This window comes from Plecotus auritus, assembly GCF_963455305.1.
Source record: "Plecotus auritus genome assembly, chromosome: X".
Lineage (NCBI taxonomy): Eukaryota > Metazoa > Chordata > Mammalia > Chiroptera > Vespertilionidae > Plecotus > Plecotus auritus.
Genome location: NC_137784.1, coordinates 110,982,116 through 111,006,693, shown reverse-complemented (window position 1 = coordinate 111,006,693; position 24,578 = coordinate 110,982,116). Strand labels below are relative to the sequence as shown.

General features: G+C 36.6%; 1 protein-coding gene across 5 annotated transcripts in view; it reads left to right on the top strand.

The window, feature by feature from the left end:
* Nucleotides 1–24,578, top strand: part of MBNL3 (muscleblind like splicing regulator 3) — a 66,682-nt gene that overhangs the window by 30,105 nt on the left and 11,999 nt on the right. For 4 of the 5 annotated variants that reach the window (XM_080652888.1, XM_080652886.1, XM_080652887.1 and 1 more), the window contains exons 1-4: nt 912–1,038; nt 8,275–8,439; nt 21,696–21,887; nt 22,969–23,205. In XM_080652888.1, the coding sequence (XP_080509014.1) occupies nt 1,012–1,038; nt 8,275–8,439; nt 21,696–21,887; nt 22,969–23,205 (621 nt within the window). In that variant the 5' untranslated portion in view covers nt 912–1,011. Of the gene's footprint in view, nt 1–911; nt 1,039–8,274; nt 8,440–21,695; nt 21,888–22,968; nt 23,206–24,578 lie in introns of those variants that run through there. The other variant, XM_080652884.1, reaches the window with a different exon arrangement.

Genomic DNA, 24,578 nt, shown 5'->3' with positions numbered 1-24,578 from the left:
CCAGGAAACTCAGTTTTTGAGGCTTACTGGGAATAGAGGTCTGTGGTACACACTCTGGCAAATGCTGGACTAAATGATGTCTAAGAGTATTTCCAGCTTTACTATTTAATATTTCTGTGACATGTTGTCTATTATCATATAAACTTCCTCAGTGAAGTACCATTTCATTCTTTCTGATAGAACTAATTCTGAATCTTTGATAATTCCAATAAATGAGTTTGCAATCTTAATGAATAAAAAATAGTTTTAGGATTGTCTAGAAACTGATTCTGAAATGTCCAAAATTGCCACTTTTGTGATATATATATTCTGTAATGTGGAGCTATAGTAGATTGCCATTTTTCCTGAATATATTATTTTGCTCACTAGAATTAACCATGCTTTTCTCTGTCTTTTAATATGCATAATCAAGGGTTGACTAGAAAAAATATGCACATAATAGCTATTCAGTGTCATTTTACATGTTTTGAGTAAGTATCTGCATAGATCTTATGTGTGCATAGAGAAACATAATGCTTAAGCAGTCATTTTCCTGGGCTTCAACAGATGACTGTTGCTTGAATTTGAGTATTCCACAGACAGATCTGAAGAAAAAAAATGTTAAGTTGCCCTCCTCATCCCCAGACACATATATAAAAACATTAAAAACATAAAAGCCTAATTTTCCTGTAGTAATTCATATCTTCAAAACTTTTGTATAGAGTCAGTAGTTAGGCATGGTGGTCACTCACCATGCCTGTCTTCATCCTAACCTAAACGAGGAGCTCTGGCAGGCATCAGAGTCATTTGAATATACACTTGCACCACTCTGGGTGGGAAAGCTGAGTGGCTGACAGGATTGGGAGGGAGCCCTGTGAAGCTTTTGGTGGGAGGAGCCATGGAATAAAAAACTGCTTTCCCCAACAGTCTACTTCCTTAAATTCCTTGTAGCTGGTCAGGTTAGCTGGGACTGAGAGTGCCTTCTGATTTGCTCTGGTGAACTGAAGGCCAGGTAGAATCCAGGCTGATTCCATGGAGAGGGCTGCTTACAACTTTAAGGTAAAGGGGGTAAATTGAGTTTTGGAGAATTTGACTCTATTTAGCTTAACTCATCAGGGTAGAAGAAGAAATAGGGAGAGGATTGATAGATAATATATTGTATTGAGCATACTTACACTAAAAAGTTATTTGTTGTTTATCTGAAGTTCAAATTTGATTGGGAGTCCTGTATTTTCATTTGATAATTTGGCAGCCCTAGATAGGATTCTAAGCAGAAGCCCTAGCTAGGAAGAAAGGGTGCAAGTAGCTGGTGTCCTCTTTGTCCTTGTTCTAAATCACTGTGGTAGATGACTGGATGGGGTGTGCAGAAAAGAGAAGTGAGGGAACCCTACGAGCAGATTTGACTGACTTTTGGCTGAGATACCCTTTTATGTTATTTCATAACAAATTCTATATAGTAAGTGGATTTTGAAGTTGCATGATTTTATGTGTATTTTATTTCTTAGAGTAACACATTGAATGTCATGATTTTTCTTTCCCTTTTTTTTGCTATATTTTAATGACATTTTATGTTCGCTGCCATCAACTACTTTAAAGACAGCTTCCATGAGTACTTAGCATCAGAAATGCCTTCTGACTTTTGGTAACTTAATACAAGTGTAATTCAGTTGTCTCTGGGTTTTAATTTGATTCTGGCTATTTGGAAACAGATGATGAATTCTTAGGGAGCTTATTATTGAACAGATATTCAGTTAATATTTTTCTAAAGTGATTGAAGGTGTTTGATTAAATCAGGGGAAATTGGGTTAGGGGCAGGAAGCATATATGGGATATTGGTGAGGCAGGCCTGGTTTCACTGTGAACAGCAACTATGATATTTTGTTATTTGCCCTTCAAACATTTCAAGTGAAAATTTTAAGGTCATGATTATTTGAAAAATAAATGTTTAACATGAATGCAGCTGGATATGTGTCTTGAAGTACAGGGGAACATATTTCTTTTAAGAAGTCAGTATATGCAATAGAGATACACAAGAAGGCCCCACCTATGTGATTATCTCCAAACCAGGTATTCCACCTTTGTCCAAGTAGCTTATGGGAATTTGACTTACAACTTGTTCTGAAAAATGTGGGGTGGGAGTGGAGCAGTTTGAGAAGGCAGTTTATTCTAAACCAATCCTGGACTTTCAGTGCTCCCCCTAGGCAGGCCCAGATGCTCTTTAACTACGAATTTTTTGAAGGTTCCTTTATTCAGCTTTGTATGGTCCTGTTTCCTGGGGGTTCCTGTGACCACAGACCCCTGCAATTAGACCAGAGTTGGTGTCTGTATACTTTATGGATTCTTGATATTTCTGGTTCAGTTATACTGAATTACCAGAATTTTTTAGCCATATGGTCACATCTCTGAGTATATATTCATGGCAAAAAAAAAAAAAAGATATAAATTAGTTATTTTCTGGGACTGCATAGGATAACGGTTCATTTGGAACAGACAACCAGGAACAACCTTGGTCACGTGTTGGCTATGATTCTCCTCTTGGAGCAAGATAAAAGAACTGATGAAAGGAAATAGCAAGAGAAAGAATTAGGCTTCTAAGGCAGACTTAGTGTAAGGCCCTGTAAGATTATTTTTACAAAGTTTATTCATTCAATCAGCAAACTTTTATGGAGTGGTCACTATTAACCAGGCACAGAAACATTCCTGAAGATTCAAAGATGAGGAAGATATAGCCCTGCCTTTAGATAAGCTCAAAGTCTAATGGGGAGATAGGCATGCAAACAATTTATCACAGTGTACACAGTGATAAGTACAACCATAAAACTAAGTACAAGGTGCAGCTGGAGTCACAAAAGAGGGAAAGATAAATAGCAATGGGGGTGGGGAGATGGGCTCAGGAAAATTTTTACAGAGGAAGAGTCATTTGAACAGAAAATCCATATTGGGTAGTGAGAATCTGAAAACTTGGCTTCTGTCCTTAGTGCTGCTTGTTAATTATGACAAGCCACCTCATCTCTTTCTCCGTAAGTTAAAGGTGCACAAGATGTTCCTTAAAATCTGTTTCAGCCCTAAACGTTGCAATTATGGTAAACAAGTTATCTTAGTGGGCTATTTCAGAGCAATGATGTGATTGTTGAGCCTATTACTCCCTTCATCTTTTGGAGGTCACAATTTGAAAGCTTTCTTGAGACAGATAGGCAAGAAAATTATTCTGCCCTTCTCCCAGCTTCTTACGTATTCAAACTTGGTTTCTGGTTTGCTCCAAAGTCATTGCCCTGTATATGTATATCAGTGCTAACTACAGTGGAGGGTGTGTGTACCTGGCTGGCCCTCTACGTGGGGTCTACGTTTAGCCTCATTAATTTTGCCTTCAATATATACAGGAAATGGTTTATTATAGACTTAAAAATTCTTGTCTGCATCCCAAATTTAAATTAAAACTTGTATGTAAGATTTTAAAAATGCTCTTTGTGTGTGTGTGTGTATCAATATCAATATTCATAGATGGTAAAATATTGGAGGAGAAAATAATAGTGATTATATTTATTTTTATAAAGACAGAACTCTAAAAATAAGAAAGTGGGGAATTTGCCATTCTCATGCTGACATCTGGCTGATAGTTTTTGTTGCTGTGACTCACTTTTAGCTCTTTGTGATTGTTCCTAGCCTTTAATAGGTCTGCCATGGTTGTAGGAACCCAGCAACCTAGTATGTATGATTTGTAATTTCAAAATTGCTATTACTTCCTCTGAGAGGTCATGTCTATGCATGTAAATAGTTTTCAGTGGGTTAATATAAAATCAATAGGATTCTTTCTTTTAATAGATGGTCATTTAAATGGAATAATTTTTTTATAGAACAAATCATCTGTTTGTTGCCTTTATTTAACATTTAACTTTTAACTCTTGGTAGCCTAGCAGAGCAGTAAGATATCTTTGAAAATGTAATCGAGTTACTGTATTTGAGAGGACTTCTCCCTATAATTCCAAATGTATTTAAAAAAGCAAGTCATTTTGCAATCAGCTGTTTCTGTTAAGAAACTGATTGACAAAGTGTCATTTTCAGCTTCATAGGGTCCTTTTCTTATTCTGATAGTAGAACTTTCTGTCATGACCATGAAAATACATTTCTCAGGATTTGTCTACCACCAAGTATATGGAAAACCTTATATCTGACAGAATCTCCTAGTTCCCAAGACTTAGGTGGGATTTGAATCTCTACAATGCTACTTTTTTTCTCCCAGTCAAAGGCTTTGACTGCATTTGTGTAAAGCTTAAAGATAAGAAAGGGAAATAGATTGAATTTTGGAAGTTTTATAAATGCTTTTCAACTTTTTCTTTGTCTGTCATCAACTTTTTTGATACAGACATATTTTGGAAATTTCATTGGCAATTTTCTCCCCCTGCTGCTTTTTGGATGCATTTTCAAAAAGAGTAGATAAGAGAAGGAAGCTGGAAGATTCATAGGTATAGTAGCACTTATTTCAGCAGAGAATCACTTTACTATTTAATCACTTTGTTATTTTCTTAACTCAGTTACATAGTCTAGATGACAATGGTTTGTTTTTAAGGCCAAATGAAGTGGAAAAAGAGTGAAATTGAGGCTAGCATAAATGTTTTCGCTCTAATATTTTCAATAGTTTTTAAAATTATGTGTGTATATGTAGGGGAAGAAGAAAAAGGTCTGCATGGCTTGACAGGTCTTTGCTGCTGTTTCTAGTATATAGTCAGCTCTGCCAGTGGATGGTGACTGTAGTAGATACAACATCTGTAAACCTTTATGACATGGTCTAATATTTTGAACTGAGCACATGGCAATTCTGAACTTCTTGGTCTTCTAGAGAACATGGGACACTATTGACTTGGCTTGGGAAACCTGAGGTATGATTTTTTTTTTTCATACCAAGAACCTTTCTGGGCTGTTATAGACCCAGTGTGAGAGGGTATCTTGTGGCCCATTCAAAGTGCTTAGCTGGCCTAAGGACAAGATTAGAACCTTTCTTTAAAAAATCCTCACCCAAGGATATTTTTCCGTTGATTTTTAGAGAGAGTGGAAGGGAGGGGAGAGACAGAGAGAGAAACATCTCTTGAGAGAGACACATTAATTGGTTGCCTCCCGCACGTGCCCCCAACCTGGGCTGGGGATAGAGTCTGCATAGAGGTACACAACCGAGGTACATGCCCTTGACTGGAGTCAAACCTGGGACCCTTCAGTCTGCAGGCTAATGCCCTATCCACTGAGAAAAACTGGCTTGGGCAACATTGGAACCTTTTTGTTCGTAGACATTTATTTCCCAAAAGACAAAAACAGTAGGTGATTATATATTGTGCTGGGCAGTCCTTTCCCTGCCTCCACCCCACCCCATTTATACATGCTTACCAAAAAGCCCAATTCCCTACAAGGATTAAAGCAAATGTTAGCCAATGTCAAAAAAGTTTTCCCTTCCTCCCTCCAAACTCCAATTAAAATGTTTTGGTGTATAATTAAGTTGGGGCCTTTTGAAAACTGAGTACTATACAGAGGAGATTTATTATCCTGAGTTCTAAACTTGTTTCCTAGGGCCTTGGTTTTCTTTTTGAAATATTGTGTCCCACAGATAACATTCACATAAAATTACTTGGTCTTCTCATTTACTGTTTGGGTAGAAAATGCAGATATTTTTGTCTTTTATAAACATTCTTTAACATAAGCAACAGTTTCTGATAAGGTACTATTGCTATGCATCTGCATTTTATAAAATTAAATTGCGGATTCTGTCATTCAAAAGAGAATAGTTTATAAATCAAGTAAAATTTCGTAAATAAGTTTTTTAAAAATATCATGCTGCCTTATATTCCATAGTTCAGTTTTAAAACCCAACTTGATGTAATTTTTAGAGTAATTCTTTCTCTTTTTCTATTTTTGTATACTGTTTTGCTTTGTGGAAAAAATGTCATTAGTTTCTCAAGATAAAAGCTTAAGAAAAGTTATTATATGTAATGGAAAATTATATAAAAACACAAATGCAAGTAGTAATTCTTTATCTGAAGATTGGTAAGACGTGCCAAATACCCCCTGTTTTCTCCCTCCTTTCCTTCCTATCCCATTTCTGATTGTATTTAATGGAAATGATGTTAAAACTCTAAATTGTAACAAAAGTCAAACTCCTAGTTATTTCTTTCCCCTTTAAAAATAAACGATCACTTGTTTGGAATTTCTGAATATAAGAGACAGTCCGCATTATACAGCTTTTTTTTTGGGGGGGGGTGCAAATTGTGTTCTGTATAAATATCTATGGTTGTGTTTGCCACTTATCTGGGAAAGCTACCAGGGTTGGTTTACAATCCCAAGGCAATCCTGCTCAGCAGGTGCCTAATTTCTTTTTTCATGGCTTGCTATGAAACTGTCCTAAAGTATGGGGATTTGAGCAAGGGTCCTAAATATGAGTATGCAGGAAAACAGAAAATAGTCTAAGGGGAAAAAGGTCAGGAGTAAGTTATTTAGAACTAGTTAGGGGGCAGGATTTCCGAATACCGCTGCAATTAGTGATAAAAAGGACTGAAATTCAGAAGAGGAGTCAGAGAGATAGATATTTAAGATCTGAGCAATTACAGTGATACATGAAATTTCACAAGAATTTCATTCCCCGAGGGAAAAGAGATTAGAGAGGAAAGCAAATGACTTAGGACCAAACTTTGGGGAAATCTTTAATGTTAGGGTGTGAGAAGAAGAAGAGAAATGCTGAAGTATAAACTAACATGCTTGGCTGTGGAAGACACAAGTACCACTGCTCCCCAGGGCTGTTAATTCTGAGCCAGATAATCTCAGTTATACTGGGTTGAGACTGGAGAATCTAGGGACTAAAATCCTTGTGACTATCTTTGGCTTGGTGCAGGTTGTGGTAAGTGTAAAACAGAGGCTCATGTTATCTGTTGGAAGGCATATTAATGAGGGAGAATCTTCATTATTGTGATATTTCGTGCATATAAAAATTTATTACAACTGTAATATGTGCTGAAATCATATAGCTATTCTTAGACTACTTTTACGAATTTGGAAAGATTGGGTTAATACCATTGTCAACTCTTACTGCTAATAAATTTTCCTTTTCCAGGATTTGCAGAGAAATGTAAAGGTACATTGAAACTAAGATATTATTTTATTTTATAAATCACTTATTTTATTTTATAAATCACTTTATTTGTTACCTATTTCATTTGATTGGAAATAAATTGATCAATGGGAGAAATAAAAGGACAACCCTGACAGAAAACAAAAGTTGAACCTCTAATTTCTCAAGTTACATTTTAAGTTGTACTCAGCTCCTTGCCAGAGAAAGTGAAGTAATAGAGCCAGCTCATCCCAGGGACCTGATATTTAAAAGAGCAGCTGCAGTGCATTTGGTGTTGCATTATATGTAGCTCTATAAAGTTTTGAAGGAGACAACTTGATTCTCAGTGAAATTATAGGAAGACTTTAGTAACAAGATAACTAAATATGGAGAAGTGATTGTGAGAATCATTTAGAAATCATAAATATGGAAAATCCACAGCATGTGTTCAAAACACTTGATGAACTAACTCATTTTCTCCTGGATCAAAACAAAAAGTTGCCTTTTTTTATTCACCCATCTCCAGCATTTGTGGGGGTGAAAATTGCTTGCAGTTTTGATTGCCTTAAACAAATTATGGTGAACCCAGTAATCTAAATGAGAGAATCATTAGCTGCTTTATATAATGCTCATGAGCTAAACACAACAGGTCACATTTGACAATGTAATAAATATCTGTCCAGTTTTGTTACCACATAGTAAACACTATATAGTAGCCGTGTCAACATTTAGGCAACACTAAAGATGCTTGATTCCACAGGACTGACATATTATTCTGTTTGGAAGTGCTTAAACCATCAATAAAACATCCATATAGCTGTGGCTCCAAAATAAACTTTGGTCTCAATTATCCAAGTGATCTAGAGCCATTGTCTCTGGAACCTAAAGAACAACATGGCTACCAGGTAAAGGGATATATTCTATGGTTAAAAGAATGTCAGTGGATTTCAAGATTTTTTCTCACATTGTACGGGTTCATGGAAAAGAACTTTAGACCCTAAAATGTCCAGAATAATGGGTCTAAAATTTAGAAAATATATTTATGCGTATGTCATATATTTATATATATTCTTTCTCCACCCCTCAATTGAGGGAAAATTTAACATTTTTCCCTTGGTTTTGTCATTGTTTGATTCACTTTCATTTTTCTTAGCCATATCAGATTTTTAGAAAAAATAATGAAAATTATTCTAATTCTTCATTTTTAGGGTCGCTGTGCTAGAGAGAATTGCAAGTACCTTCACCCTCCTCCACACTTAAAAACGCAGCTGGAAATTAATGGACGGAACAATCTGATTCAACAAAAGACTGCCGCAGCCATGTTTGCCCAGCAGATGCAGTTTATGCTCCAAAATGCTCAAATGTCATCATTTGTAAGTCACAGCATTGTTTTTAAAAATTGCATATGTGTACCTTTTTTTTAAAAGAATATATATCTACATTGGAATAACCTTGCAGGGCCTTTGGGAAGTTAGTTACAGAAGGATTTAGGACACAAGCTAATATATTAATTGACACTACAAAGCTGCCCTGCATGTAAAGGGAGCAATCAGGTGTGTTCAATTTAAAATCTGGGCTATATTTAAACATGAATTCAGTTTATAGAAAAAAATATCAATAAAGGAACAGGGGCATTTTAAAATGAGGAGGAGGTTTGACTATTATTATATGATGTAAATCTATGAATTCTACGATATTAACTCAAACAGTTTTTCAAGGTTTTATTGTTACTTTTTAATAGACTTTTTATTTTGAAATAATTTTAAATTTAAAGAAAAGTTGTGAAGATAGTGCAAAAGGTTCCCAAATGATCTCTCACCCAGTTCCTCCCACTGTTAATATTTTTCCATGGTATTTTTGTCAAGATTAAGAAACTGACATTTACACATTGCTATTAACTAAACTCCAGACTTTATTCAGACCTCATCATTCTTTCTGTTCCAGTGTTCAATCCAGGGCACCACAGTGCATTTATTTGAATCTGTTCCCCTCTCTCCTCTGGTCTGTGACTGTTTCTCAGTCTTTCCCTGTTTCCCATGACCTGGTCAGTCTTGAGGAATACTGGTCAGGTATTTGATAGTGGATTTAATTTAGCCTAGCCACAGAGTTTTCCTTTGCAGAAATTAATAAGACTATGGTGTCATTCTAGACCAGTATCTACTATTTTTGTGAATCAGTGAGCTTAGATCCTTTAAAATCATTTTTTCCTATTGATGATTCATCTTGTTTTGCTACCTTAAAATATAAAGTTGCAGTTTGGGCTTTTAGGGGGAATTGAAACCTCCCCTTTCTACGGAATTTACCAGGTCTCAAATTTAGTTCAGTGATGTTTCATTCTAATTCTAGCTGGCCTACTTGTTTTAAACCATTAACAAGATACTAACTTGAAAGGGTTATGTTATCTTTATTTGTTACCTATTTCATCAGTGCTGATGAATGCTGAAAGATAGTATATAGCATTTAGATACAATGAAAGTGAAGAGAGGAATTGACTATCCCATTATAAAGTTGATTCTCAGAATTAAAGGAGATATGTGTAGATAGGACACATAAAATATTTGCCTTGTAATTCATTGCTTATTAATTACATTATAAATTAGTTCCCAGGAAGTCACCAGTGAGCTCCTCAGAGCTCCTCTTTGGCTTTCAGGATTACTTTACATGGTTGAACTCCTTCAAACTAGGCTTTCACACACTGAAATATTTACATTTTTTTTCCTACTTCTAAAGGGGTAGGGAAGCAAAAGTCTACTAGATACTGAGACAGGATAAACAAAGCCACAAAAGACTAAATGTGTTTGGTGAGTCCAGAAAATGTGAGTCGATGGGGAATAAACCAAAGGAGTTTTTCACCCATCCTTACTACTCTCAGCCTCTCTTGGGATGTCCCAATTTCAGACTGAAAAAAGAATAGGAGCCAGATTTTATCACACACTTGAGCTCAGCCTTTTCTATAGACTTGGAGCGTATATATTTTCACAAGTCAAGAGACAGCATCAGGGCAGCAATCAAATTCCTGTTTCGGGGAATCAGAGCAAGGCTTGGGGTAAAGTAGGGGTGGAGACAGAAGGCAGACTATTCATTTTCTATTCAGATTCTAGTAGAGTCTCTCCATTCCAAGTCTCAACCCTTTATGCATTATCGATCATGATGGCTGACACTGGGAAATAGGGGGTGGCTTTTTTAGAGACTAATAAGAGATACATTGAGTTTTCTGGCCTCTTGTGCCTTTTAATTTGATTCTCTGTGCTTTCTATAATAGAATACATTTGCCTTATTTCTTCAGTGAGGGTAATTTTAGATTTCAGGCTGTGGAACATGACTGATATGACTGACTCACAGGAATACAATTTATTTTATAGCATATCACAAGATGTAAGACATTACTTATTACACCCCAGGGAACAATTGGAAATTGCATTTCTAACTTGTGGATTATGTATTTAAAAATGGCTGTTGTGATGTCATAAACTGATAAAAGGTTAATTTTTGCAGTTATTACATGTTAAAAAATTAACCCCACAATGGTTAATATGATTCTCTTTTGAGGTCTAGAAAGCTGCTTTGAGGCATGTTGTAATTGAGCTAGTGACTATTTTAAATGACATTTACCATTATGATTCAAAATAAATGTTCTTCTTATGGATTTTGATATTACTATAAAAGTAACATGATTTTAATTAACTTCTCTGGTACTTACTCTCCCAAAACAATCCTCAATTCCTTTTAACACCTTCCATAACATGATTATTTTCTCTAAGATAGTCAAGTTTTGTTTAAATTTTCAGTCCTGATGTCTGTATGGTTGTATATTAAGACCTATATGATATCATTGGCTTGAACTTCAGGTCTTTCCACAAAACATACTTTGATCTGTTTCTAGGATAACAGAAGAGCACATCTGCTCTTTGGAAAACTGAGTATGGTTTGCTTACTATAAGCCCTCAGATAAAGGGAATGTCAGCCTAAATGGGATGGTAGCTAGAGAACAGATTCTGTTCAGTGTGACTGAACAATGAATAAGAGCCACACCTAGTCAATTGGGATGGAATGCTTATTGTAGTGGGCAAGTTTATTCACTGTATTTAACAGGCCTGATTTTACATTTGGTAGTATAAATTTCCACCTCTGAAAGCTTTTGTTAGCCCTATGGAGGAAGTTGAGCAAGTGAGAGAAACCGTGTGACTCCCTAATATTTTTCAGTGTTTAAGAGAATTTCTGATGTTCACAGCAAAAAACTGTAAGTTTAAGAACTCCCCTTGGCATCATTAGGGAGGCAAACTTGAGCACTGTACAAGAATTTTAGGGAAAGTAGACACACTGGATTACTCTCAAACAAAGCTAATGGTTTAAAATTTTAATTTCACAACTAGGAATTTTCATTACAAAGAGAAAGGAGTCTTCCTGCTGGATGCAATATATATAAGCATAAAGTGGACATGGTGTTGTAAGGCTATTAAAATATTTTTTATTGCTGAAACCGGTTTGGCTCAGTGGATAGAGCGTCGGCCTGTGGACTCAAGGGTCCCAGGTTCGATTCTGGTCAAGGGCATGTACCGTGGTTGCGGGCACATCCCCATTGGGAGGTGTGCAGGAGGCAGCTGATCGATGTTTCTCTCTCATCGATGTTTCTAGTTCTCTATCCCTCTCCCTTCCTCTCTGTAAAATATCAATAAAATATATTTTTTAAAAAAAATAAAAAAATAAAATATTTTTTATTTAGACATTTCACATAATCTATACCTGTCCATATCTAGTAAATTTCTTTAGTTTCTCTCGCTGAATGTGTTGATTCACATGGAGGCAGTTATTTACACATAGGTAAACTTAACTCAGTCGAATGTATTCACCTGATGATTTATACAGAGATTATTGCCTTGGCACATTTGGCTCACCATTAAGGTGTGCCAAATCTGCTCTGCTTTATGCTTTTCATGGCTTGCATTCCTGTGGCCAGGTTATGGTGTCCCTAACCACAGAGGTTATAAGCATGGGTTTCATTCCAAGCTTTTCCTTCATCTTAGATAGAATCATCTGATGTCTGTCTGGGATTCTCCCCACCTTTTAAAATAATTTTTGTAATTTTATTTAGTAAGTATCCTATCTAATAAAAGAGTAATATGCAAATTAACCATCACTCCGCTACATCCACAAGCCATGCCCACCAGCCACGCCCACCAGCCAATCAGGACCGAATATGCAAATAAACCCAACCAAGATGGCTAAGGCCACAGAGAGCAGGAGGGAGGCTTGGGTTTCCCCGGCAATGGAGGAAGCAAAGCTTTCCGCCTGCCCTTGCTGGCCTAGGCCTCCACTCAAGGCTACAAAGTTTCTATGACAGAAGATACATAAACCCAAACAGAAATGGCGGCAGCCACGGAGCTGGAAAGAGCAGGAGGGTAGGGTTGCCCCCGGCGATGGAGGAAGCCAAGCTTTCCACACACCCTGGCGGGCCCAGGCTTCCACTTAAGGCTACAAAGTTTCAATTATAGAAGATACATAAATTCCAACAGAAATGGCTGCTACCACGGAGCGAGCAGAAGGCTTGGCTCCGCTCCAGGCTACAAAGTTTCAATTGTAGAAGATAAATAAACCCCAGATACCAGGGCCTCTGCTTGGGTCTCCAGGGGGCGTGGCTGGCCTGCAAACCACTACAGGCCCCTCGCCCAGGCCGCCTCATGCCCCAAGGGAACCCCCACCCTGATCCGGGACACCCTTCAGGGCAAACCAGCTGGCCCCCACCCGTGCACCAGGCCTCTATCCTATCTAATAAAAGAGTAATATGCAGACTGACCATCACTCCAACACACAAGATGGCTGCCCCCATGTGGTCAAAGATCCTGCCCCCATGTGGACACAAGATGGCCACCACAAGATGGCCAGCATGGGAGGGCAGTTGGGAGGAACCAGGCCTGCAAGGGAGGGCAGTTGGGGGCGATCAGGCCAGCAAGGGAGGGCAGTTGGGGGTGATCAAGCCTGCAGGGGAGGGCAGTTAGGGGTGACCAGGCCTGCAGGGGAGGGCAGTTGGGGGGGACCCAAGCCTGCAGGGGAGAGCAGTTGGGGGGGACCAGGTCTGCAAGGGAGGGCAGTTAGGGGTGACCAGGCCTGCAGGGGAGGGCAGTTAGGGGAAAACAGGCTGGCAGGGGAGCAGTTAGGCATCAATCAGGCTGGCAGGGGAGTGGTTAGGGGGTGATCAGGCTGGCAGGCAGAAGCGGTTAGGGGCAATCAGGAAGGCAGGCAGGCAAGCAGTTGGGAGCCAGCAGTCCTGGATTGTGAGAGGGATGTCCGACTGCCCGTTTAGGCCCGATCCCACACTGGGATCGGGCCTAAACGGGCAGTCGGACATCCCTCGAGGGGTCCCAGATTGGAGAGGGTTCAGGCTGGGCTGAGGGACACCCTACCCCGTGCATGAATTTCATGCACCGGGCCTCTAGTAGTTAAATAATTGAGTAGTTAATGACAAAAGGATAATAATATCTTTTCCTCACCAAGGTACATTATACATTGTGCATGTTAGCATCAGAGTACATTTTTTCTAGTTCACATAAAGTAATTTTATTGACTGAATTCTTTGTGTTCTCTTCCTATAGTCATGGCCCTTTTATTAAATAGTATCATGACAATCAGGAAGAAAGGTGACATCTGTAATGCTTTCAACAATAAAGATAAATTTAAAATAAATAAAATTATCATGAAAAAGGTGGCCAAGGTATTTTGTAGATTTCAAGGAAAAGGAAACTATGTTCACATTCCAGATTACTAGTCTTGTGTATTTTAATGGCAGTTCTTCAGTGGATTTCTCAGTTTACCCACTTGCAAAATGACAAGTAGCTGTTTCATATGGATGTGGTGACACTGAATGTCTTGTAAAGTGATTTTTGCAAAATGTTTGAGTCAATAGATTATAAGGCTGATGTGCTCTTAATATAATTATGACTGTCATTATCATGTGAAGTTCCATAATGACAAGTTGACCAAATCACATCACAGGAGTGGGTGGAGTAAAACCATACGATGAGCTCACATTTCATCTGGATTTCACTACGCTCTCCAAAATATTAGAGAAGATTTTATTTACAGATAGCAACTGAAGCCTAGCATTATTTATTTGTTCAACAAATTATTTCCAGGGTTATACTTAACTTGAAGTTAGTGAAGTCTCAGGGGCCCTCACTTTCAAGGCCCTTGGAGAAGCCCAAACAATATGTTTACAATGGGTTTGTAAAATTTGCAAAATATATTTCTGTACAAACCTCCCCTCCCCAACTCTACTGAAAGACTTAGGCCCTATAGATCCTGGATTCACTCCTGATTGCAATTACTGGTCCAAAGTAGAGTAGTTATTCAGGTTCTTTCCCAAGGCTATGCATGCTATACTGCTTCAAGCTCCTTTTATAGTAAAACAAAATAAATGACACCAGCAGTAGGTTTGCTGCCTTGTGCCAAGTCTATTAATTCATAATGTGAAATCCTTTTCCCAAAGTTAAGCAAAAATGCTACAATTTTGCAGACAGAGGGCATTTGTACATGATATCTTTTATAGATCCCAGTTTCTTTGGTAGTGATAAATCTCAAAATTCTCCCTTTATCCTCCCTCATATTTTCCAATGGGATATATTAAACATAATCTCCTCTCAGTACATTGTGTGTCCTTTTCCTTTGGGGCCGATTAGTTCAGTTGGTTAGAGTCTGGTGCTAATGAAACCACGTGAGCCTGTTAGCTTTCCTGTCTTGGTCACAGTCTAAGCTACAGTCAGCTACCTCAAAAGTGTTTGCTGTTGATCACCAGTGAGATGAAGGCAGGAAATTGGGAAACCTCTGTGTAAAACTTTTTCCTTGATGGAAGATAAACAAAACAACAACACTAACAATAAACAAAACCAATGCTTGACAATTTCACCTATAGAGGATGATATTTTTTCTTATCAAAGCTATTTCCTTGCTCAGATCTCCATCAGGAAACCTAGCATAAATCCTGTGGTTGCCACTGCACATGATACTAGTCTTAAAGTTAAACTGGTCCCCCAAACATTCCTAATTTGCCTTAATATCTTGTAAGGGTCTACTGAATATTTTAAACCCTTCTTTACCTAATCTCCTCTCTTAAACCATTCTGTGAATACTAGTAATATTAACAATTCACAACTTCCCTGGAACAAAGACGTTTTGTGATAAGAAGTTACATATGTTGGACTATAGTATCAATAAGTTGTTTTTCTCAGAACTCTTTATTGAATACCTTTTTGTACTTATGATTTAACCACTGCAATGTAAAAATGCATATATACAAGTATGTGTATGTGTGTATCCATGCACATCCACACACATACAGTATATATGAGTGTACAAAATACCCTGTGCTTCTCATACTACTTGATCTAGCATTTCACATCTACATCAAAAGACAATTTGTGAGTGGCATTATGTTTAGTCTCCCTCAGTAGAGAGCAAAACTGATGCATTTGTCCACTGCTTTTGATCCTTGAGTGTTTCTTTTTGTACTGTAATTTTTAAATTGGATTTTTCTAATTGGTAATCATAAAAGTAGTCAGTGGCTTAGGAATCCCTTTTCACTCAATTCATAAACATTTATTGAGCATCTACTCTGTGCCAAACATTTAAAAGGATAAGAGGTGGATAAAAAGATGAATTAGAAACAATCTTTACCTTCTAGGAAAGTATGACAATGGTAAGATGGTGAATTAATGTTTCTTTTTACCCCATTACTTTCTGATATATACCCAATCTTCTGTATTTTTATAGCTTTGGGCTTTTCTTTTTTCCATATATAGCTATCTTGCTATTAACCATGCAAGGTTTTGTTTTTATTTGTGTTATTTTGGTAGTTGTGGTGGTTGTTCATTGAACCCCTGATCATCATAACCCTTGGCATCTATTTATCCTGGAGTTGCACTGAGATATTTATAGTCTCCAGCCTCCATGTGGGTGTTTTTTTTGTTGTTGTTGTTTTTGTTGTTGTTGTTGTTGTTTTTGCTTTTCTAAGATCTTGCCATTCCTCTCCTCAAAAAAAAATCTATATTTAGTTTCATACCTTTTGTTTAAATTGAGTAGTCATTTGATTTTATAAAAATACTTTTCCTTTCCTAGCAGCATGCTAAAGTTAATTGAATTGTCATTACTATCACATTGTGGTTCACCAACAAGTAATTTTAGGTCAGTTCTTGTTCGCTTCTTGGGAACAAAGTAAAAAATGCCTTGTCCATATAAGGAAGAAGTCATTTGCCCTCTTCCCAGATCCTTACCTCTAGTCATCTTCTGGTGATATGCTGATCTGTGTGTAAGTTCACAGTTATAACTTCTGGCCTACTTTGTAGCTTGTCCTCCACCTAATACAGTCAAATCCAAACCAGGATTTGTCCTCTCTTGCATGCTATACCAGTTTACACCTTTTATATCCACAATAATCTATTGATCCCTCACCTACTTGCCTACCTTCAATGCTTCCTCTTAATTAGAGACTTCTGTGACTAATAAGGTTAGAAAATCCAGGTCTAGGTGAGAACAGCTATCCACTTTTGACCCTTGAACTTATTTTTTTCTTAGCATTCTCTGGAGCCATGGTGACTTATTCATTAACAAGTATGATTAGTATATAAACACCACTATCTGCTTGTGTTTGTTTATAAAGTTAACTCTTAATTACCGAGGAACCAATTAACTATTGGAGGTTATGTGCCTTTTGGCCACTCTATTCCCTGCAAAAATTCACACAAAGAGTGTGGAGATGACCAAACAAAAACTATGAAACCAAGATTATTAATTTGTGCTCCATGTGAACAGTTAATAAAGTCTTAAAGAAACTAAAATTATACATTTTAATGTGCTTTGAGATAATCTAAGGATAAAAATATGCATGGTGATGGTGAAACAAGCTTCCTTTTGTACCATATAAATTCTTTTAAATGAGCAATAAAACTACGGTATTATGAGTGCTAGTAAAAGTTAAGAGGACTATTTTTCTGGTATTAAAATCAAGTCAACAAATTGTTACCAAATATTTATCATCTTATTAAAGAAAATGTTTGGTCATCCATCTCTAAATAGGACCTCAGAGATGAAAGGCCTCAATTATTATATTACTTTCTGGCCAGGTTTAGCCAAAGTGACTTTGCATTCATCCAACAATAATTGTAACTGATCTTGGATATTGTTGAAACAACTACAAATAGATCTAGGCTATTGGGGAGACACAAAGATTGATTTAGCATAACATTTACCATTTATTTCTTTATACTAGCTTGAGGAATAACTCATTTAAGTATTAAATCAATGTCTCTAAAGTGTATGTGTAAATTGGACATATATATTTAAGGCATAGTTTTTCATTGGATTATATTATTATTCAGTGGTGCTTCAAAATCCTTTAAGACCAATATGTGGTGACTCCTAACATTTTGCCTGTATAGGATTACATCTATATTTGTTGCTTAGTGGTTATTCTTCTATTAACAAGTAGTTAAGGGTTAAAAAACTGTGGTACATCTACACAATGGAATACTATTCTGTGGTAAAAAAGAAGGAATTCTTACCATTTGCAACAGCATGGATGGAACTGGAGAGCATTATGTTAAACAAAATAAGTCAGTCAGAGAAAGATAAGTATCACATGATGTCACTCATTTATGGAATATAATGAACAATATAAACTGATGAACAAAAACAGATCCAGAGACAGAAATGCATCTATCAGACCGTCAAACCTCAGAGGGAAGGTAGGGGAGGGTGGGGTAAGTGGGAGAGATCAACCAAAGGACTTGTTTGCATGCATATAAACCTAACCAATGGACACAGACAACAGGGGGGTGAGGGCATGAGTGGGGGGTGGGGGGCAATGGGGCCATAAGGACACATATGTAATACCTTAATAAATAAATAAATAAATAAATAAATAAATAAATAAATAGAATACTAATTTTAGTGACTATTTAAAAGAACATTTCAGTGAATACTTTAGTATTGGTTTCTAAAGCCAAACATTTTCAACTTCTAGAATCTTGCCACAAGTATTAAATTCACATCAATAGATTTATATATAATTAGTACTTTAATTTAGTAATAAATTGATAGAGTGCTTTATTTTGGGGAATCCTCTAGAATGAGGGTCAACAAACTTTCCTGTAAATGACTAAATAGTGAAGATTTTAGGCTTTGTGGGACAATGGGCCAAGTTGAGGTTATTATGTAGGCACTTCTATAGCAAGAAAGAAAACAAGTAGCCACAACTTTTTGTTGAACCAATGGGCACAGTTGACTTTATTTGTGGATGGAAGTGTCTAGAACATTTCAGGCTATAAATAGAAATCACATTCAACATGTTAGGAACTTTTTTCTTTAAAACAAAGATTACCCCTTGGAACAGTTTATTTTATTTTAAATGACATTTAAGGCTGCAATACAGGTATAAGCAAGATTAAATTTACTTATTAAAACTGAATGTGCAAGCTTGCAGGCTTCTTGGCTTAATGGGGGTGGGGGGAGGGATGCTGTTACCCAAATCTGAACCCTTGAATGTTCAAATTCATGAAATGGAGTAGTTACCTGGGGCAGAGATAATAGTGAGAACAGAAATGTCCATTTGAAAATAAATAAAAACCTCAGGAGTTTCTCAAAGTAGAATAATTGCTTCTTCTAATAACAGTGTTGTTGAATGAAGTTTGTACTCAAGGAGGAAATTATTATAAAACATAATACTCATTTTAAAACCTAAAGATGGAACAGTGTAGTATATGGTGAAAACCTAGACATTTTTAGCAAGCCCCTTGCACTTTTTAGGTAGACCTTTAATTAATTTACAGCTTGTTTTCACAGTTTTTGAACTGTGGAGAATGTAACAAATTTAAGAAGGTTGAAATATAATCCAAAGAAAGCAGAAAAAATTTCCCCCCTGAAAAGAAAGGAAAAGTTAGTGGAACTTCAGTGCTACTGTAAATAGGATGCATTGCTTATATGTACATTAGGCTTAATTATTATTAATTGATCAGTATTTATTAGTCTTTAATGGTGTTTTTAAACTGGAAAACCCACTCACAGGTAGATCTTTCTTTTAATTCAATAGTTTTTAAAATGTAATAATGGTTCTTCTCAGTTCTGTAAAAGGCAGAAACAAAAAGTATCTAGGAGAATAGGATAGTGACTTTAGTTAGAAATTTATTATGAAAAAGAGAAAAAAGTACAACAAAGCATACTATTGTGTGGTTCAAATATGGAGATTTTATAATGAGAGATTCTTGCTGATTTTGAGAAATCATACATTATCAAATTGATAAAGTCTGCATTTTGTGTAAACATGCCTGGGTGGCTCTTTCCAAGAGATTTCTACCCATTATAAAAGATAATATTTCATCAGCTAATTACTGGGCCTTCATATCTTATTCAATAAAAAGTATGACATGTCTGTATAGCTTCTTACATCATAGTACCTAGTTAGTCTGGGTAAGCCATTGGCTGACTGTCCACAAACCTTTTTTTAATTTCTTTATTGATTAAGGTGTTACATATGTGTCCTTATTCCCTCATTACCCCCACCCCTCCCCCACTCATTCCCTCATCTCCCTGGTGTCCATGTCCATTGGTTGGGCTTATATGCATGCATACAAGTCCTTTGGTTGATCTCTCCCCCTTACCCCCACCCTCCCCTACCTTGCCTCTGAGGTTTGATGGTCTGATCAAACTTAAAAGCACCTTTCAGACTGTTCCATCATCTTTCCTGGAACCTGGTATTGCCCCTTTCCTCTTAAAACTCTTGTCCGCCATGCCTTCTCTACTCACCCTAGTGAGTCTTACCAGTTTGCAGGGGGAAGGTTTTTTCCTGTCCTTCCCAATGTCAAATTAGCTAATTTGATAAACTCATCTAAGGTAGAGTGCTAATGCAGAAGTCTTTCCTTCCAAGTTAAGTGTGGTTTATAATAGGGACTTTATGGAGAATGCTGTGCTGGTGAAAAGTTCAAGTATATTGCTCTTCACTTCATACTCTACAACCTCCTATTCATCCTGTATTTAGAGTTATTCCTATTAATGTGATTTAGCAGAGGTTTGGGCACAGGTTGGTTGTCAGGGTAACAGTTTCATTATTTTTTTTTAGGGAAAGAAATAACAAGAAAGTAAGAAAGAGCACATGCTATCAGTAATACACAGTGAAACACTACAAGTTGCACAGCATGGCACTAACGACTTTATAGAGTCTCTGTTAGAAGTGTACTACATTTAAACATGATTTGTTATTAATTAATTTAAAATGTTTACATTTATTTTTAAACTTTAGCATTGATTATATAAGTTGATCAGTCATTCACTAAGTATTAGGTACCACAGGGGAGACAATAGAACTATCAAAGAAATAACCTCATTGAGAAGTAAAGACTTCCACATGTGGAATAAACTGGAAAACAGCACAGTAAAGTGATAAATTCTGTGGTTACCCATAAATAAGGCAATATACACTGAGTGGCCAGATTATTATGATCTCTGAACACATAATAATCTGGCCACTCAGTGTATATCCTATATAATAAAAAGCTAATGTGCAAATTGTCCCCTCAACCAGGAGTTCTACCAGCAGGCAGGCTGGACAACTGCCCATGTCCCCTCCCCTTGGCCAGGCTGGCAGGACCCCACCCATGCACGAATTCATGCACCCGGCCTCTAATATACATATACACTGAGTGGCCAGATTATTATGCGTTCAGAGATCACAATAATCTGGCCACTCAAGTGTATATATCAAACTCTTTGAGATGAGAACTTTTTAAAAATAAAAAAAAATCTGCAAGAATCCTTTGTGTTTGTAAAGATTTTCTTCATAAGCTATACTCCAGTTTATGTACCTTATAATCCTATCTTATTTCTTCCTGCCTAACAGGGATCCTTGTAGTATTTTTAGGGTCTCCTTTTGAACTATAGATATCATCTGGCCCATTAGATAAAGACAAGGCTAGGCAAGTCAGATTAGTTTATGAAATAGGACATTGAAATTTTAAAAAATTACCATACCAATCTCATTTTAGGTAAATGGCATGAAATTGTTAAAGCTCCCACATTTTAAATCTACCCCTTTCCTCCTCATTCATTTCTGTCTTCCAAAATTAATAGTGAACCAAGAGAAGCAAGTGTCTGGTGGGGCAGGTGGGAACTGTAGTAGGACAGGCAGCCTTAGAACCAAGCAATACTGATGGAGAAGAGGAAGGAGGAGGGTAGAACAAAGCAAGCTTACAGAAGAACCTTAAATCTACCTGCAAAAGTCATACCTATGAAAGGAGACAGGGTAGATTGTCTGTATATATGATATCATTGGTGGCATTATTTTTAGGTAAAAAGAAAAGTGCTAAATAAAACACATTTGGAACAGAATCCATCAATGAGGTGAAATTTGGCTAACTCATGATTATTAAAAGTATGTGACTTGTTTTATCAGTTTACCAATAAATTTGATACTCAAAGATGTTTGTTGGTTTAAAGCAACTCCTATATGAAATTAGAATAAGACTCAAAATAAATCTGAGAAACAATGATAAATTTTTATATGCTTAGCCTTTCTAAAAGAATGCCTCCTTGTGTATTAATAGGAATAATCTGTTTAACTCTAACACTTTTTTTTCTTTCAAACATACAGACTTCCTTTCCTATGACTCCATCACTTGCAGCTAATCCTACCATGGCTTTCAATCCTTACTTAACTCATCCTGGGATGGGCCTGGTTCCTGCAGAACTTTTACCAAACACACCTCTTCTGTTTTCTGGAAACCCGCCTCTCACATTGCCAGGAGCTGCTGGTCCAAAACCGATGCGTTCAGATAAACTGGAGGTATTTGTGTAGCAATATATAAATACTATATGGTTTATATTAACCTAATGCATGAAACAACAGCCTCAGAGCCTTATGTTTTGAATGCCTTAAATGAGTGCACCTGGGTTTTTAGCTTTTAGGAGTATAACCTCAGAACAATGTTAAATATTTTACTACTGCAATTATACCCTTTTGTGAAATGAATTGATTCAGTTGTACAGTAGGTTAAAGCATGTCTTAGTGTACCTGGCCACAAAATGCATCTCCTTTGCTATGCACAGGAAATCTGGTGGGATTGCTGCTTCTACCCAAGCTCCAGCTTCATAGATTGGAATTGCTGTTTGTTGATGAGTTTCTACTTGCTAGAATAATCAAACTGAAAAAAAAGATAGGCTAGTCTATCTGCTAATGCAGAATGTAAATGAGTCTCATAGTATCTAAACCTTTTCCCCCATTTTTAAAAGAATTATGTATTAGATATTAAATATCCCTTTATGCTAAGAAAAGAAAATGTAAAAAAATAAAAAACAGCTTTCTAATTTATTGAAGTCCTTCAAACATCTCTTAATTGTCATTCTTCATAAATTGAAATAAACAACTAGTCAATTTCTTACAAAGTCAGCTTCATTGGCAGCTTCTTAAATGCCTGGCAGTGTATTATAATAGAATTTGATTGTACACATAATGTAATTCAATCATGGCCCACAAGTCTGCTTCTGGAAAAGCACATTGCTGTGTGATAAAGACTCATTTTGGACCTTAACAAAATAAATCCCTTTTGCATATGTAGCTAATTACACTTTAGGCTGTATTAAATGGAAAAGTAAAAAATGCTTTTAAGCACTTTTATTTCAACATAAGAAAAACAAACAGCTTTCCTTTGGAGAGAATGGAAATTTTTTCTAAGAATCAAAATGATGTCTATGTTTACATCTCAGAGTGAACATGGCTTTACATTATCCTTCAGCTTTTTAGATTTTTCCTAAATACCATAGATGGCAAAGTACCGTAATGTATACTATTGCTCTTACATTCACTGGAAAAATAAATAAAACCTAATCAACTTCTAAGTCATCAATGTGATATTTTTTTCTTTAAGGTTTGCCGAGAATTTCAGCGTGGAAACTGTACACGTGGTGAAAACGATTGCCGCTATGCTCATCCTACTGATGTTTCTATGATTGAGTCAAGTGATAATACTGTGACCATCTGCATGGATTACATCAAAGGCCGATGCTCCCGGGAGAAATGCAAGTACTTTCATCCTCCCGCACACTTGCAAGCCAAACTCAAGGCAGCTCATCACCAGATGAACCACTCAGCTGCCACTGGGATGGTAAGAGCAGGCCAGGACTTATGGACTATTTTTTTTTGGGGGGTGGTAAATGATTAATATATACCTCAGTGTGTCTATTGTCTTGTAACCATAAACTTGGATAGTCATGAGTGGACCCTAATATGAATAACCAAGGTTATAAGCTGGAAAAGAGAGAACCTATTTGTTCTACTTCATTCACTAACATTTTCTAAAGGTAACTATTTAAAAAGCTTTACTGATTATTATAACCTACTGTGCTTTTTCTACCATTTCTTAGGGAAAGAGAAAATTATATAATTTAAATAGTAAATTAGTTTTGAATGATTTTTTAATAGCATGACTAACCTTAGCATATGAAAAAAAGACAGCAAGTTGCTCCTCTGCCTATGAGCCACCTACATGGGCACTTTGTTAGTAATATCCTTAATGCCTTTCAAAAACAGAGGACTTGAAAGATGGGATAATAAGTAAGCTTTTGTTTCCCAGAAGTTAAGGTTCTCTTTCCTTTTTGGAGGAATGGTTTTAAGGAAGCAGCCAGCTGAGGCTGGGAGGGGCATTTCTACATAGTTGGGAGAAGAGGCAACAAAAGTTGTCCTAGCAAGTCAGTTTTGGGGAAAAGTTGATTTTAGGAGCTAGGGAAAATATTTGCATACCATACTACAGTGTGATAGGTTGCGAAATAGGAATTATGATTACTTCTTTGTCACAGCTGTCAATTATTTTGATAAGCTCCTTGTTATTTCTTTTTTGGCTTGGGCCTTTCCTCCTGTAACAGGATGTAATAATCCAATAAGGGACAAAACCTTGAGGAACCTCATATTTTCTGGCTGTGAAAAAAATCATCTACAAGAACCTGAACCCCCTGACAGAGACCTTACCTTTAATAAGAGAAATATATTTATTTTCAAACCCCATATTTGTTAACAATGTTTTTCTCATAATGAGTTGAAATCTATCTTGTTATAACTGGAACTCATACTTTTTTCATTACACAAAATACGTCAATCCCTATTCCATGAGTGGTGACTCTGATGTCTTTTTCTCTAAACCAGATACCCCAAATTTCTCCCAACTTTTCTTGGTAGATTATGGTTTTAAGGACAAAGCACCAATTTTGGACTTGCTCCGCTTTCTCAATATCCCTGTTCTCTCAGAACTGAATGCATTACTTCATGAAAGATTGATCTGGACAACATAATCTGTTAATGAATGTTAAAAAAAAAAAAGACCTCACCACATGTTGTTTATCTTAAATTCTTTTGAATGAGGGAATTTTAAGCTATGAAAATAGATGGCATCCAGAATGTTCAATGCAAAACTAAGCCTTCAATTTTTGGATTATTTCTGTTGGTGGCATAGAGTTCAGAAACAGCATGGGCCTATTATAAAAG